Genomic DNA, 18,046 nt, shown 5'->3' with positions numbered 1-18,046 from the left:
AGGTTTGTTTTTTCTTAAGGGAAAGTTTTGAAGACATTCCCATGGATGATGCCAATTGTTGTTGCCAAATATGGAGCCGAGGGCAATAACATAATTTCTAGTGTCCGAGGTCGTCGGGTCCAACTTGTTGAGAGAAAGAAAGAAGATGTTAGAGGCCCTAGGAGTTATCCCAGGGGCGAAGGCTCAGACGGTCAAGTTAGTAGTGGGCTTTGAGGGGTCAAACCAAGCAAGAGACATGACTTAGAGATTGAGTTTTAGTGTGTGTTTGGTGATGGATGGTCAGGGTGCATCTGACCGATGCCACGTGTCAGGATCTACGGGATAGCTGGGATGGATCCGACTGATGCCATGTGTCAAGATCTACAGGTTGGACAAATACCCTTACATTAGATTCGATTATGTCAAATCTCGAATTCTAACAAATGTTCAATGGCACTAGCTTTACCTAATGCTCGAGTGTCTCATGAGGCATGACTTTATTTTGATCATTGCCTTGCTACAGGATTTTTGTCCAAATAGATGGAGAGGAAGGAAATCATTCTGTTTGGAGGCCTGCAAGGAAATTATGCAAAATTCATGGAGGAAGGAGAGTAATGTCACAATTAGTCCGACAAGAAAGCTAATTGACATTTGACAAGGTTAATTGATGCAAGCAAAGGATGATGTCCCAGAATAGGGAGGTTTTTGGGGATGTGAATATGAAAATTAGGAAGCCGAAGAAACAAATTCAGCTCATCCAATCCTCACCCGACTCAGTCTAACTTATACAACGAGGCTGAGCTCTAAGGCACGCTAGATGTAGTTTTTGATCAGGAAGAGACCATGTGGAGGCAGAAATCTAGACTCCAATGGTTAAAAGATGGAGATCGAAAAACCATTTTTTTCATCAAACAGCTATTATTTGCAAATATACATCTAAGATTTACAACCTGAGGTACGATGGTGGTTCTTAGATGGTGCATGAACAAGAAATCAAACAGGCTATTGTAGATTACTTCAGAACCCTTTTTACATCGATTAGGAGGTGTGATTCGTTTAGTGACTTGGGGATTGATTTCCAATCTCTTTCAAAGGCTTACCGTGTGTTTCTTAAGTTGGAGCCATAAACACCTGGGTTGAATGGCTTCCTAGCCTTTTTCTATCAAAATTTTGGGACACGGTTGGACAAGAGGTGGAAAGTTGTATTAAGTGGCGTTTTGATCAAGGTATTGTGCCAAAAATGATTAATAAAATAAATATTGCTTTAATCCCAAAACATCCCGAAGCTTGTTTTTAAAAAGATTTTAGGCCAATTAGCCTAACCGATCTAATTTATAGAGCCTTAACAAAATGCATGGTGAACAAACTAAAAGAAAAGCCCAATGAATTGGTGGATGAGAACCAAAGTGCTTTTATCAGTAGCAGGCTAATATCTAGCAAAAGTGTTCAACTCAATCAGAAGGAAGAATAAAGGGAGGGAGTACTAAATAATCCTAAAGATCGATCTTGATAAAGCTTGCAATTGCCTTTTGAGTGAAGGTTTTTTTTTTTTTTTTTTTGGAGAGAATGGGGTTCAGTCCACATCGGAGGGAACTCATTCACCAATGTGTTTCTTCTATAGAATGTTCGGTTCTGATCAATGGCATTATGAAGGGAAATATTAAATCTTAGAGGGTTCCCACTTTTACCTACTTCCCTACGTTTTCATATTGGTGGCTCAGGATTTTTCTGCAATAATTTCGTCCTCCATGAATCAGGGGCACTTGAAGGGTTTCCATTTCTTCTCCTGCTATTGTTGGAAAATTTTCATGAGGGAGATCTAATTGCTTACAATAACATGAAGATATAACAAAAGAACACAACAAATATAAATTAACCACAATGCTAATTATGTGGATAAAAACCACAAGATTAAAAGGAAAAATAAGAAAAAAAGGTATTTAAAAATGAGAGAAAGGCAAGTGAACCAATGAATGAGTGGCAAAGGGAGAGAGTGGCACAGTTCACTCCATGCAAGTGATAGGGAGAGAGTAGCAAAGGACTTCACGGCAATGATAGAGAGAGAATGGTAGAGGACTTGACAACGGTGGTAGAGCAATGAGAGGTAGAGGGGCGATGCGTGTGTGTGTGTGTGTGAAAGAGAGAGAGAGTTAATTCAACAACTACGGGGTCAAGGAAAGGGAGAAATGAGGTCAAGCGCCCAACTCATAATTGGCAAATTCGTAGGTTCAATTCCTGCTGGATGCACGCCAATGGGAACGTTCAATAAGTCTATTGGAATTGGCTCTGTATCAATGGAATCTCATCATCCATACATAACGAATTGGTATTCGCAGCATTTTTCCCTTCCAATATTTTTCTATTGGAGCTTCCCTCATTCCTTTTATCGAGCATAATGATGCGAATCGGGCTTTAATGAGTTCTAATATGCAACGTCAAGCAGTTCCACTTTCTCGGTCCGAGAAGTGCATTGTTGAAACTGGGTTGGAATGCCAAGCGGCTCTAGATTCGGGAGTTAAATTCATTAATATTATTGAAAATTTATAACATAAGTTAAATGTGATGTATTTTTAAGCAAAAATGGTGTGATAGGCTAGTGGTGAAGACGCACACTTGTAATGGGACAAAGGGGATAGGTTTGAATCCTCTCTAACTCTTTTTACTATGTATATTATTTTCTCATAAAGTATATAAGATATATTTAGTATATCGAGAGTAGGTATTTATGTTAAATTTATATTACCTATAAAAGAGTGAATTGCCCTTCTTTCTACAATTTTCACTAAACTTTTTCTATCCCTTAATCTAAGCATACAAGGGGCATAAAGAGGACATATATGTCCTTTACTCTCACTTTAGAAACTATCCACTTATACAAGTATGAAACAAAAAGTGTGTCGTAAGGGTCAAAAAGAGAAATAACATGTACACCCTACACTTTATCATCAATAGATAGATAAGGATTAAATAAACACAGAAAATGCATGAAAGTATAAAACAAAACAAATCTACCTTTATAGAAGGCACTGCCACGTGCAAATGCACATATACATTTACTAGTATACCTAAGGATCAAAACTGAATCTTGTTACCAATCCTATAAAATTTTAATATTTAAACAAACGGATCCTATTAGGGTCGGGGAGGGTTAACTACCTGAAAATTCCTACTAAATCTCCATCCAACGTGTGTGAATCATCACTTGCAAGAACCAATAACTATTTGATCAATGACATTCGTTTTATGCCTAAGAATTTGGAGATAATGAATCACTCATTTCAATCAATGATAAGAATGTTTAATTAGGTCATTATCCTCGTGAAAACCACATAATTGGATTAATTTTATTTCTTACCTGTCTTGAAACGATTCTGACCCTGAACTGATTATTTTTATTAAATGTATATAATATTTTCTTAATTTTATTATAAGTTTTATCGTGTTTTATATTTAAAATAATAAATTTGTTAGATAATTGTAAGGTAATATTAGTTAAAAATGTTAATTTGTTAACATATAAATAATTTAATATTTTTTATCAATTTTATTAGGTTATATTATTTATGTATTATTTAAATGAAAATATAATTTTCAGTACAATCAGGTCTATTGGGTACAGTCTGATAGACCCGACAATTAATGTCCAGATTAATAATCAGTTCGGGGCTGTTTCTCCGTAGACCCGACACATTGACAGCCCTACGTAATAGTAAGTAATACTTGCCCCTCCTGGCGGTTTAAATCAGCTTATGACCAAAGACCGGCGAAGAAAATTCAGTTGAAAACCCATTCGCGCCACTCCAGTGTCAGCTCCAGTCCTTCGACGGTCGCATCACATCGACCGTTAAGGACGTTCAAGAGTAGGAAACAAGCGCCACGCAGGAATAGATTAACAGAAAATTGCTTAAAACTCTCTAGGGCTTTTTTGATCAGAAGAGATAGGGTTCATCCTCTTAGGGTTTTGTAGTGGTTTAGGCGGAATAGAAAAAGGGTCAGTTTCATCTTTAAGCAAAGAGCAAAGACTTAGCGCTGCTTGCATACATTTTTGCTTGCCAGGACTCGTTATTTCTATCTCCGCTTATTTTTTGTTACGAAATATTAGTCTTAACTACTAAATCCATTGGTTCATAAGAAATTTGGAGTACTGTGTAGGTAGAGTTCGGTTGTCTTTTGGAGAAATATGTTCCCTTTACAACCTTCGTTTCCCCATATGCCCAACAAAATGCAGACTGAAGGAGGCAACAATCCGGGTGCCCAACAGGTAATCCTTGTTCTTCCTTTTCTTTTGAGCTTCTAACCTTTTTTTGATGGAAATATTTGATTTTATTCTTTTAGTGATTGGTTCTGTTTTGGTGGTTCAGGTTATTATGCCTAATCCTTGTCTCACAAATTCGAATAATTTATTGGGTAACCCTCTTGCCCACCAATTCCCATGTTCCTCTTGTGCTTGCCACAATCAGTTAGCTTTCAGAAATCCCCAGTGCCCAATGCCATTTAATAATTTAACTACTCATTTAAATAATTTAAATGGAAATGTTGTGGCTATGCCTAATGGTTCACCTATGGTGCCTTCTCCTTGTTTGATAAATGGGGTTAACCATTGCTTTCCGGTTCAAAATAGTCATTTGGGTATGCCTACTTTTGGTTCTCCTTCTCCTTATCAACATCTTGCTCAATCCCATGGGCAGCTTTTTCCACAAAATTCCCCGCACAATTTTAATCCTATTGCAGCATCTCCACTTCGTGGGCATCCATCCTCTAATTTACCACAGAACTTAAATCAGATGGCACCATCTCAACCACATGGGCAGTTGTTTATGCACAACAACCCACAATTTGTAAGCCAGGTTATGCCTATGCGGCCATATGCAGCTGCAACTATTCCTGGTGGGGGGCCCTGTCCTCAAATTCCTCAACATTTGAACCCACTTGCGGGTTTCCCCCAGAATCAAATGCAAAATGTGAACCAACATGCACCCATGCAATGCTCGCAAAATTCTGTGAATCCAATTCAAGTTTCTCATGATTTGCCTCTTTGTTCCAATGCTTCATTGGGACAAATGAGTCGAGCAACTCAGATCCTAGGTAATCAGAACCCTACTTTCCTCATGAACCCACAGTTGGGACTGATGAACCCATGTGAAGTAGCACAACAAAATAAACAAGATCATTTGTCTGGTCCACCTACCATCGGTCAGAATTGCTTGCAAGAGACACCAATTGATTCTCAACATTTACAAGGAATTTCGTCACTTGCTTGTGGTCTAGCCCAACAGCAACAATCCCAGATGAATTTGCAATCAATCAATCTCCAGAAGTCACAGGTATCTTTCATCTGAGTGGTACATATCCTGTTTTTGATAGGATTTCTTGCGTTTGTTCCGCCAATGGTCTTCATTTTGCTTTTTTTACACAAGATACTGGTGCCTAGTTCAGTATTTTCCATTATGTTTTGAATTTAATTTTGGGATATGCTGTCCTGGTCGTTTTTATTTTTATTTTTCTTTTTTGGGTTTAGTCTCCATTTTGTTTCATACTTTTTTTTTTGAAATAAATAGATGTTATTTTTGTTGCCTCAACTTTCCATGCTATGCAATTTTATTTGTTTTTTGATCGGTAACAAGTAATTCCATTAATTTATGTTTAAAAGTAGAACTCAAAGCTGGGAATTAGTTACCCGGCCACCCTTTATGTTTATATAGAATCCAAATTACATCTCTGCCCAGAATAGTTGTTCCCCAAACACCCTTGCTTTGCAAATGAATTAGCCATCTCATTTGCGGTTCTCTTAACCCATCTGAAAGTGGCCCAAACACCTTTGCAATACTCTCAATCTTTCATATGTTTTTCCTGTAAATCCAGGAAAAACATAATGTACTCCCATTTATTGCTTCTGAAGAACATAATGTACACCTTTGGTGGGGTCTCTAGGTAAATAATTGAAAATATTTGTTTTCATTCTCTTAAAAGTTGCAAAAGAAACACATTGCTAATTAGAACTTTGTCAAGACATCAGCCAACTGTTCTTCAGAAGCAATAAATGGGAGTTCATTAGGCAATCCAGGCATGGAGATAGACAAACAACTAAGAAAGATTGATGTACACCTTTGATGGGGTCTCTGGGTAGATAATTGAAAATATTTGTTTTCATTCTCTTAAAAGTTGCAAAAGAAACACATTGCTAATTAGACCTTTCAAAATTCTTGAATATAGATTCCCATGTAGATCTGTTATTAACTCTCGATAGAATAGCTCAGGTGGTTGTTATGTTTGTTCATGATTCAGTCATATGATGCGTGAGAAGAAAGAGAGGCTTTCAGCAATAAGTAGGTTAATAGTGCTCCCGTAGTAGGTGGGAGTTCTGATGTAAAACCAGACATTATAAAGATATTTTATTTGGAGACATTTCATTGTCGTATGTGAAAAAACTGGGATGTAGCATAAAAAAGATGAGGAGACTGGTGACACTTTTACTCAACAAGATGGATTTTTATGTTTTGTGGATTTCTATAAATTCTGGGTGCACAAGTCAGGGAGAGTACGAGGGTACAACTTGAGCTGGGTTGGCCCAAACCCAATAGGTTGGGTGGGTTTGAAGTTTGGGTTGGGGTTAGGGTTGAAAAATATTAATCTGACTTAACTTTGGGTATGGTTAGGGTTGAGGCCCTGGGCGAGGAGACTGGTGACACTTTTACTCAACAAGATGGATTTTTATGTTTTGTGGATTTCCTATAAATTCTGGGTGCACAAGTCAGGGAGAGTACGAGGGTACAACTTGAGCTGGGTTGGCCCAAACCCAATGGGTTGGGTGGGTTTGAAGTTTGGGTTGGGGTTAGGGTTGAAAAATATTAATCTGACTTAACTTTGGGTATGGTTAGGGTTGAGGCCCTGGGCGATCTGAATCTGACACTGCCTTCATATTTGTATTTATGAATATTATATAAATATGTGTGCATTCTTCCGTGCAAGAAACCAGCCCAATCCAAACCCAGTTCAATCCTAGTCCAAGCCGAAGAAGTTGGGTTGGATTAGTGTTAGGAGTTCAACAACTTGGGTTGGATCAGTGTTGACCTAAACCCGACCTAACCAGGCTTAACTTGCTCCCCTAGAGTATGCCTGCTAGTGGAGGAAGGCAATTCAAGCAATACTCTCAGATGGGAGAGAGGCTTTAGGCATGAAAACTGGTCAGTGCATTCGAGATAAAAGCATTGGTTCATGTTCTTACCATTTTTTTTCCATGTGTTTTCTAAGAGAATATAGTATTTCAGCTGACAGTCAGGCTAAAATTGGGGTTCTATTTGAGGGAGGGGGTTTTCCACAGTGGGAGCTTTTTTCATGTATAAACTTCTTTTTGGGGCTTGGCTTTATTTCCAAGGCCCTTATTGAGCAGCTTGCTTTCATACTTGATAAAGTTCGTGTCATTTCCTTCTTTTTTTTCAGTGGTGGGTTAGGGAAGGTTCTTTGCTTTTGTCTGTAAGTAAATGAATTCCTGATTTATATTATTAAAGGTTGAAGGAAACAAGGAAGAAGCAACCTGTGAATTATGGTAGATGAATTCCTGCTAGAGTAGTTGTACATAGCTGATATGATATCTGTGTTATTCAGCTAAATTCATTAGAGACTGCCATAATGGTAGAGTCAACTTTATTTATATTTGATATCTGTGGACAAGCTTTGTTTAGAAGAAAAATATATGGTGCATTCTAAGGAAATTGCTGCAACATAATTTAAATGTGAACTAGCCAGTGATGAAGTGACAGACACATCACAGTGACATTTTTAATGTTGTTAAAGTTTTTAATGATAAGTACACCTTGTGGCTTGTGAAAATATACCTTGTAGAATATGAACCAATGAAAAGTAAATAGACCATGTGACGTCTTTAACGTGATGATGGGTTGGAATTTTGATGTAACATGCTGTAAAAATTTTGGAATGCACCATAGTTGGACTCTTGCTTGGATGGTTTAATTTAGCTAGTGAATTTCCTTTTAATAGTTTGTATGAGACAGATGGTTGAGCTATTACCTGATTGGAACTTTTATGTTCAAATAAGCATTTACACAAGGAATAATCATTTAAACAAATGAGCTATTACTTGATTGTTCTTAAGAGATTTCCTTAAGTAGGTGGTTTGGTTAACAAATATGATAGTGAACATCCTCTGGGTAATAAGATCGGCTAATGAGATGGCTGATTCTCTTGCAAAACAAGGGGTTAACAGGGACTCTCTGTTCTGGGTAGCTTTGCAATTGTTTAATCTATCTTCTAGTGGGTTATTTGTATTTTGTTGTAGATCTGATATCTTCTTAAGAGTGAGGCTGCACCTTGAGCCTCTCTCTGGGCTTATTTGTAACTGATCCATCATTTGATTAATGAATTAATTTTCAATTATAAAAAAAAGCATTTAAATATTTGGTTGGATCAATTTCAGTTTGTCTGTGATGCAACAAAATTTGGTTCCTTTTCATATTTAAGTAAATGACATGCCTTATGGTGCTTAAAGCATAAAATTTTAACTTTTTAAAGGTCAAATCCATCTTAATGTGCAAACTTTCAAAAAAAAAAAAATCTTAATGTGCAAGTCCAGGAAGCTTACTGCCTGTTTTTCTTTGCCAATGCTGTCTGAACATCACAATTTCTTGACCCTTTAAGAAAAAAAAATCTGCAAAACATTTGTAAGTTGTCTATGCTGGTATCTAACTCTGGACATTTGGCTCTCTCTCTCTCAAACATACATACACATAGTGCTGACATGTTTTTGAAATTATCAGGGGAATCATGCTAAAGGCAGAGAAAATCATATCCCAAACACCATCCAGGGGAATCCTGAAAGCAAGAACTTCAGAAGGAACTATCATGGATCTTGGAAAAGAGGTTCAGCAAATTCCAAGTATATTTCATATAATATTTTGTGAATTTCTTCCTTTTTATTCTTATGGAAGATTTGAGTCTGTGCCATATGCTCCAAACTGAAGTTACATTTATGCAGGTTCCAGAAATCCAGCAATCATCCCATGGCAACTGCAAAGGGAAACTTCAGGACTTTTAACAGGCAACGGGGAAAAGGTTTAGGCTTTGTGTTTCCTTACCATGTTTACTAGTTTCTTGATTTTATATAAGTAGTATTACAAGTGTATCTGTGACAGTATTGAAGTTGATAATTGGCACGGATGACATCACATAATCAGTTGAAGAGAATTCACTCTGCATAATTAAAAGAATCAAAATAATTCTTTGATTCTTGTAATCCTGCTTACATTATTTTCAAGACCTTATGCTTGTTCTCAATCCAAATATTCCGTTCTCAGAACCTAATAACCAATATTGTCCGACTCAGATTGGACAAAAAAATTGGAATACTCATCGGGCAATGGCTGAAGAATGAATTCAGAAGATTTAAATGGATGTCAAGGAACTTGTCAATTCAGGTGGGATGGGTAAGGAGATCTGCCAACAGTTTGGCAGATAGCTTAGCAAAGCAAGGGGTTCACAGAACAGATATGTTTTGGGCACACTTGTAATTCTGTACTGGGTCAGCTTTCTATGCTGATTTCTTTTGTAACTTATTGTTGTATCCTAAAGTATTTTAATCAATAAAAGTTTCGAAGTTATTGATCAAAAAAAAAAAAAAAAAAGAAACTCACTGGGCCATGGTTTTACTGGTTAACTGCTGCTTATCTCATTACCATGATAATTGTCAATTGCCTGAGACCTGAAAAGGTTAGCAGGTCACCAAGTTACTGGTTCAACCATCAGGTCTTGTCTGAGTATGATAACACTGTAATAACTATCTACTGGTGGTCTTAAATCACCTTGCATACTTGGAAAAAGAGGAAAAAAAAGAAAAGAAAAAGGAGGCTAAGAAAGTATTATCCAGTAGAAAAAGAGTAGAAAAGTGAGAGAAGAAGAGGGAAGGAGGAAGAAGAGAAGAGAGGCGTTTAGAGACTCAAAAAACTAGGCTGGCAGCACCTAGTGTTTTATTTATATTAGAACGGCAGCAAATAAGAGATAAAATTACAATAGTGCTCTTGCAGCACAGACTACTAGAAATACAGCAGAGAGATAAAGAAACCTGTAATATTTGAGTATCTTTTATATTGTTTATATGTTTTCCCCCACTAGGTTTTATCCTAAAAGATTTATGAAATCTAAAATAACAAAATATAATCAAACTAAAGTAAGAACCCTACTAAAGACAAATTATTCCCCTCCTTTCTGTTTCTTTCCCTTTCTCTTTTTCTTAAACATATACTACATATATGCATGTATTTATGAATATGTATGCAAGTACTATTTTGAGATCTCCATAAGATCCATTAAATCATCAGAGAAGAATGCCTCTAGGAAATGCATTAGCCCTTAGCCAGTCTTTACTTCAAACTTATTTAGCATACAGTGTCAAAAGATGCTTTGCCAAGTGGTTTCATGGTAACGCCACTTATTTCTAAATCTAAAACAACTCTTCCAACACCTTTTCTTCACTCACGTGCCTGTGTGCATCTAGGTATGTATGAAGCACTGTTTTTGAATGCCCTTGGGACCCATAAAGCCTCTAGAGGAATGCCTGTAGGTAATCTGCTACCCCAGCCAGTCTTTAGTTTGAATATAAAAGAGCTCTTGCAAGTCCCAGACACCTACTCATCCACGTGCAAAGGACATGCTGTGTACTAGTAAACTATAATATCAGTGAGCTTTCCAGGTATGATATCAAGATTTGGCTATTTTTAAAGTTATCTTGTTGTAGTATTTTTCATATATTTTTCCAAAACCACTTGGGTCTTCATTAGTTTCATTTCTAATTTTTATTATTATATCTTTTGATTAGAAAGATAGCCGGCCTTTTCTTGACTCTATAACAGCTTGTTCTTATTTGTGCGTGCGTGCGTGCGTGCACACACACACACACACACACACACACACACTCACATGGCTATATACATTCATCATCATCCAAGCCTTATCCCAACTATATGGGGTCAGCTACACATGAATCCTGCTTCACCAATCCGTTCTGTTTAAAACCATGTCCACTGTTAAATTACAAGTGTGTAAACTATTTCTTAATTCTTACTACTACCCATGTCCTCTTTGGTCTATCCCTAGCTCTTCTAGCCCCTTCCACTTTAAGAAATCACTTCTTCTAACTGGAGCTGTTGGTGGTCTTCTATGCACATGGCCAAACCATCTTAGCCTACTCTCTCTCATTTTAGCACTTAGTGGAGCTACTCCTAAGTTTCTATGAATGGATTGGCTATATACATTTATAAATAAACAATTAAATAAATAAATAGTTAATTAAATAAATAAAATGCATTCATTTGATACACATAGCAAATCCTATATTTTGTTTTTCTTGTGTCGCCAGTTTATTTTTGTCTTGCCTGATCACATATACATGATGAAATTTTGATTATGGTCTGAAATATTTCGTTGTTGGAGACAGGATGTGGCAATGAGGGAGTGAGAAAATCTCATCCAGCTAATTCTACCAAACAAGCCAAAGTGGAATGTAAAAGGTACTGAAAAGTCTATGGCCCATGTTCTTAGAAGGAGATTTTTCCTGGAACAAATTTTGTTAAATCTACATTTCTAACCACCTATTTGAAGTGGAACAATGACCTGAAATCTAATGAACAAAGTATAGCAGGAAATGTGATAGAAACCCTCTGTAACTCCATTGTTTGACTGAATAAACTACTAAATCTATTTAAAGATAATCATTAGGTTCCTAGGCTTGATTAATGAATAAATTTCTTGTTTGATGGAGCTATTGCATGTGATCCTTCCTTTCACATAGTGTTTTTGTTATTTATTTGTTTATTTTTTTGATTGGAAACGGTAACTTCGTTAAATAACTTTAAAAATAACTTTCCAGATTTAAGTACAGCTGTCAACCCCTAAGTAGGTGTTGAGCCCCCAGTTATCTTTCTGACAAAACTGCCCAAAACATACTCTCCCTCACAGTCCCTTGTTTAGTCAATGTGTCAGCTAAACTATTAGCTGATCTCCTTGTCCATTTGAAGCATGCACTGATCTCCCTTGGTATGTTGTGGATTTCTCTTATGGGCTGTCTATAAATCCAGGCTCCCAACTTACCAGATTGCAGCCACTCAGTCAACAATTTAGAGTCTCCCTCAATCTCAATTTGGTGTAACCCCAACTGTTTTGCATATCTTACACCTTGAAGCAAGGCCATCACCTCCGCTCTCAATGAGTCCCCCACTCCTATTGGTACTAAAAAGAAAGCCACAATTCTGCCATTTTCATCTCTGAAAACTCCTGCTATACCTGAAGGGCCCGGGTTACCTCTTGAACTCCCACCAAAGTTCAATTTCACTCTTTGTTGTGTTGGTGGGGACCACAATTCCTGCACTATAGGTTTCATGGAAGTTGTAGAAGCCACCACTTCCCAATTCCGGTAAATGTCTTCAGCTGAGAAGTCTTTAAACAAATCCAAAGTTTTCAACCAATGAATAGTCATAATAATTATCCTTTCTACAATTGCCTTTAAAGATTCTATTGTTCCTTTCTTTCCAAACTGACCATAAGAGAGCTGCTCTTGTGGCTCTCCACATTAGTCTTCCACGCCTCTTCGGTTGCCTGAAAAAGCTTGGGTCAAAAAGGCTTGCCACATCTGGGGGAGGTGTCCACCTACAACCAAAGATAGAAGAGAACCAAGTCCAAATAAAGCATACAAATGGACAAGAAATCAATAGATGTGTGGTTGTCTCACCAGGTCCCAAGCAGAGGTTACAAACATGGGGTGATAGGCAAACATTTGGCCTTTTTCTTTGCAACATATCTAGAGTATTGATTTTTTGGATAACCACCTCCCAACAAAAAGCCCAAACTTTTGGGGGTACAGGCTGACACCAAATCTCCTTTGAAGGAAAGCTCCTTACAGGGTTTGATGATTGAATGAGGATATCAAAAAAGGAAGATCAAGTGAACACACCAGAAGGGGAAGGTTTCCAAATTCTACTGTCCACACAAAATTGATCCAGGTAAGTTGACCCTAGAAGGTTAATTAATTCATCCACCATTGTCATTTCCGACTCCCTTAGACCTCTCCTCAAACCCAAGCCCCAAGAGTTATCAGTAAAGACTGAAGAGATCACTTTTCTCTTATTTTCAGAAAAAATAAAAGGGAATCTTTCATTAAGGGGAATGTCTCCAACCCAAGCATCTTCCCAAAACAAGACCTTATTTCCTGCACAAGCATCAAATTTAACATAAGGAAGGAGTGAAGGTAAAATATCATGAATAACTTTCCAGGGAGAGCACTGGGAAGCCCTGGGGTCGACTCTCGCTTCCCAACCATTGTCTGCCAATCCATGAATGCTAATAATCACTCTATGCCAAAGTCTGTCCTGTTCCAAAGGCAATCTCCACTGCCATTTCCCTAATAATGTTGTATTTCTTAGCCTAAGATTTCCTATTCCTAGTCCCCCTTCATCTCTACTTCTAGAAACCACCTCTCACTTCACTAGGTGGTCTCTTTTGGTGTCTCCTGGTTCCCAAAGGCAGTCCCTAATAATCTTCTCTAGCTGGTTTGCTACTTTCACCGGTATCGTAAAGGTAGATAGGAAGTACACTAGTAAGTCAGCCAACGTTGACTTTATCAGGGTTATTCTACCTTCCAAAGAAATGTAGTTTCTCTTCCAATTCGCAAGTCTCTTTGTCAATCTCTCAATCACTAGGTACTAGCACCTATCCATATTAGGATTTCCTCCCAAAGGTAGTCCCAGATATTGTAATGGCCAATCTCCTACCTCACACCCCAATATTCCATCTAATCGAATCACCTCTTCACTTCCTAAGTTTATTCCTGCCACACAACTATTGCCCCAATTAATCTTTAGGTTAGAGATCTTCTCAAATTTATGGACTATCCTTATTAGGTTCATGAGCTCTTCTGTTTTCCCTTCACAAAACATAATAATGTCATTTGCAAATTGTAAATGTGTAACCACCACTTCATCCCTTCCAACTCTCTAGCCTCTAATCCTTGTCTTAGGCCCCTTTTGGCAGGAAAAAAAAATCTCTTGCTGCTCCATTTACCAGAATTGAAAAATGACATGAAGTAATGCAACCCTTCACCCATTTACACCATCTCTCTCCGAAACCCCTACGCTTGAGAATCTCCAACAGAAATTCCCAATCCACCATGTCATAGGCTTTCTCTAAATCCAATTTGCACACCAATCCCTTTTGTTTTTTCCTTCTTCTAACCTCTACACATTCATTGGCAATAAGGATTTGATCAATTATTTGTCTCCCAAACACAAAAGCCCCTTGATTTGGAGAAATCATCGAGGGAAGAACATATTTTATTCTTAGGGCTAAAACCTTGGAATTGATTTTGTACACGCTACCTATCAGACTTATGGGCCTAAAATCCTTTGGCTGGATTGCATCTACTTTCTTTGGTATCAAAGCGATGAAGGTTGCATTTACACCTGAGTTAAATTTGCCCCTCTCATAGAACTCATCGAAAACCTCCATCAAGTCACCCTCAATTATTTCCCAACAGTCTTGATAGAAAGCCATCGTAAAACCATCAGGTCCTGGGGCTTTAGATCTCGCCATCAAGAAGACTGCATTTTTGACTTCTTGAACCTCAAATTTCCTTTCCAAGGAGTCCAACGGCTCTCTGTTCTCAACCCTCCAGTCCAGATCTTCTAAGTTTTCTCCAAACCTCCTTGGACTCTCATAGAGTGTTTTGAAATGATTCACAAAGGCTCGGGCTATGCCCTCATAGAGTGTTTTGAAATGATTCACAAAGATTTGTTATTCACAAATCTTTTCTTCTATTTTTATCTCCATTTGTTTTTCTTTTTTGTTTTAGATAATTGTAATTACTTATGATGACTTTTTTTTTAACTTTTTTAAATGAAGGTTTATTCCTTTGAACTACATGGAACAAGAAATCCAACAATGGCGTGAAGCACGCAAAAGGAACTACCCGTCCCGAGCTAACATTGAGAAGGTTTGCTTTAATTTGATTGACTGTTCTTATATATGAACCATAAACAGGCATCCCTAAATCCTGTGTGCATATTGCAGAAATTGACTGAGAAAGCTGAAAATGCTGAAGTTACTGATAGAGATGCCAAAGCATTCCGTCAGGTACATATATTCTTTTATCTCGAGAAATATCACTTGGGGAGGCTGACAGAATGATGGATCAGGTCTTTAATCTAGGCTTTCTGTCAGATGGGTACCTTATGGAATGTATGAAATTCATGTGGTTTCTACCTTGCAGTGTCATACCTGAATACTAGGTACCAGAAAAACTAGCCTCAGCAAATCTGGAATGTGGATATTTCCTTGCTGTTCATCTCATAAACTAAACTCAACTCAACAAAGCCTTGTCCCAACTATATGGTATTGGCTACATCCAGCCTATTCTGCCATTCCACTCTATTTACTGTTATATCTATTGCTAAATTATGGGTTCTCAAATCGTTTTTCACTAGCCTGTTCTGGCCTGCTCCTATCTCTTCCTGACTCTTCAACTTACAAAAGATCACTTCTTACTTGGGCTGTAGATGCTCCTTCTGTACACGGACAAACCATCTTGTTCTACTTTCTCTCATTTAATTATCTATTGGGGTCACTCTCATTTTCTTACAAATATGTTCATTTGCAATATTATCTTTTCTAGTTTTCCTACTCATCCGTCTCAATATTTCTAGGAAATGCAGTAGTGTAAATCAAACAAACAACCTTCAAATCTCAAATCCTGAACTTTGTTCCAAATTAACTTGGTGATTTAATTTTGTTACTTAGCAAAGATGTGGTTGGTATATAAATTAATTATGATTTTCTAAAATAGAAGTTATCTCATGTTTTTTTTTGAATAAATGAAGTTATCTCATGTTTGATGAGCAATGTTCTAAAAATCGTAATCATAATGTAAAGTTGTAAAGAAAGTTGAATCGTAAATATGATTATTTAAATTTTTTAAAAACTTGTCAAAAAATTAAATGCGGATACACTAAAAAGATTCTACCCTATTTTAATCTATATCTGCCATATATGTACTTAAAATAATAGAATTCACCACTTGCACAATAGAAGTCTAAGATGGCATAATCAAGTTTGACTTGAAAGTCTAATACTTTACATACAATGGCTTGTTATCCTACATATGATGGAAAATAAATTCAACATATGGGCTTAAATAACTGCAATAAATCAATTTCTAGTAGTCTTTGAAACAGGTCACCATTAGCAAAAATATAAATAAATCAAATGACAAAGTAAATAACTAATTTGATATTGAAGTGATTTTATATAGAAGGAATCATATAAATCGTAAGATTTATGAATCAAATTGTAGGATTCAAATGAAAATTGTAAGATTTTTGTAGAAAAGAATTCAGACATAAGATTCGAACCAAAACCCGTGGGATTCATGATTCAAATCATGAATTGTGTCTTAAATCATAAGATTTTGAGAACTTGTAATGACGAGTATGTCTATGTCCTAGTGTTTGAAATGGGCAAAATTCAGAAAGTTGATTGTCCTTTTTGCATAGGATAAAATGCAAAAATTCTCCTAACTACATGGTTGTATTTGACTGAAAACTACTTTATTTTGAATAATAGTCTCTTACAATTGCTCTCATATTTAATGACATTTTGTCTGACACTTCAGATTTTAGTGCTATATTTTTTCTTTTATTTGATTGGTAGCTCTCCCATTCAATAGCAGTATCCAAAATGTGGGATCTTGGAAATCTCTTTATAGTTTCTCTCATTGATTAACTTGTTAACTTTGTTTGCAGCAACTAAAGGAAATTCTTGCAAAGCAGGCTGAGTTGGGTGTTGAAGTTGCTGAAATACCCCCGGAATATCTGTCAGAGCCGGATAGGCAGGTTTGTGAAGGGGAAGAGGACAAAAAGGTGTTTGCTAAGAAGGGGAGATTACGAAATCATGGTAAAAGAGGAAGATATGGTCAAGATCGCCGGTTTGCTAAGAAGCAAAAGTTAGAAGGCAAGGATTTAACTAATAAACCTGCTTTGAAGATGAGGAAACCGACTCTTTTGCAGAAGCTTCTAAGTGCAGACATTAAGAGAGATAAGAGTCATCTCTTACAAGTGTTCAGGTTCATGGTGTTGAATTCTTTCTTCAAAAATTGCCCTGACAAGCCTTTGGAGTTCCCATCGGTTATAGTTAAAGATATGGTCAGTGGGAACGAAGTTATTGAGAAACCTTCACATCGAACAAATGATGATATTTTGGTCAGTAAGAATTCCATAATTCAGGAATTGCAAGGTACAAATGATCAATTGGCAGATAACGGAGATGATGGCGATGGCAGCAGTGACGATGATGGCAAACATGATGTTGAGGTTGAAAATATGGCTTATAATAAGCATGTAGGAAAGAGAGATTGTGCCAGAGAGGAGCTTGAGAAATCTGAGGCAGAAGAGGGAGAAATTATAGATTAGACTGGAGAAATGATTTCTTAGTTGTATTGTATTAGTCTCTATACAGTTTTTAATTTACTGCAAGGAAAATGTTTTTGCCATATCCACTGAATGGGGATGATCACTTGTTTCTTTATGACAGCAGTTGGCGATGTTTCTCTCTCAACCCCTTGGTTATTTCATCTTGAAGTGGTGCCTTTTTTAGTGCGTGGTGAAAATTTCTTTATTTTATGCAAGGTTCGTAGTATCACTATCATAGAGCGTCGAGTATACGGTGGAATGATAAGGTTAGATACACCAGGGGAGCTCATAAATCCCATAAATACATAAATAGCGCTCACATGGCCATAATAAAGTATAAATACTTGAAAAAAATAACATAATCTAGTGGTTTATGTGAACTATGGCTTAAGAATTTGGCAAACAATGCGAAATGGTGGAAAAAATTATTACTTAAGAAATACTAATTTTTGAACTCAGTGGCTTAAAGGTTAAAATCCGTGTTATCTCAAGAAAAAAATGTAAATGTATCTAAAGTAAGCCCATTGAATTAGCCTGATAAGGTGTCACGTCAAATGGATTTCCTCTTTCATAGTTCTTTCACATTGCATTTGATCACAAACTAT

General features: G+C 36.9%; 1 protein-coding gene across 1 annotated transcript; it reads left to right on the top strand.

Moving 5' to 3' along the window:
- The first annotated feature begins 3,641 nt into the window (after positions 1-3,641).
- NUFIP (GATA zinc finger protein) lies at positions 3,642-17,586 on the top strand. The gene is made up of 8 exons (XM_088974094.1): positions 3,642-4,240; positions 4,341-5,303; positions 8,754-8,872; positions 8,972-9,048; positions 11,426-11,498; positions 14,881-14,971; positions 15,049-15,111; positions 16,776-17,586. Exons 1-8 carry the CDS (start codon positions 4,160-4,162, stop codon positions 17,439-17,441), a joined length of 2,133 nt encoding a protein of 710 aa, XP_088830220.1. The 5' UTR covers positions 3,642-4,159; the 3' UTR covers positions 17,442-17,586.
- The last annotated feature ends 460 nt before the right edge of the window (positions 17,587-18,046 follow it).

This window comes from Nelumbo lutea, chromosome 2 (assembly GCF_056320005.1).
Source record: "Nelumbo lutea isolate HS-2025 chromosome 2, American lotus-T2T, whole genome shotgun sequence".
Taxonomy (NCBI): domain Eukaryota; kingdom Viridiplantae; phylum Streptophyta; class Magnoliopsida; order Proteales; family Nelumbonaceae; genus Nelumbo; species Nelumbo lutea.
Note: the sequence above shows the minus strand (reverse complement) of the source record. Positions and strands in the feature narration are given on the sequence as shown.

Bases quoted from the DNA above. Each gene is read 5' to 3' on its own strand.
- NUFIP (XM_088974094.1), top strand. From the start codon at position 4,160: ATGTTCCCTTTACAACCTTCGTTTCCCCATATGCCCAACAAAATGCAG. The intron at 9,049-11,425 runs GTTTAGGCTTTG...TGTTGGAGACAG, and splicing joins TAACAGGCAACGGGGAAAAG to GATGTGGCAATGAGGGAGTG. The intron at 11,499-14,880 runs GTACTGAAAAGT...TTTTAAATGAAG, and splicing joins GCCAAAGTGGAATGTAAAAG to GTTTATTCCTTTGAACTACA.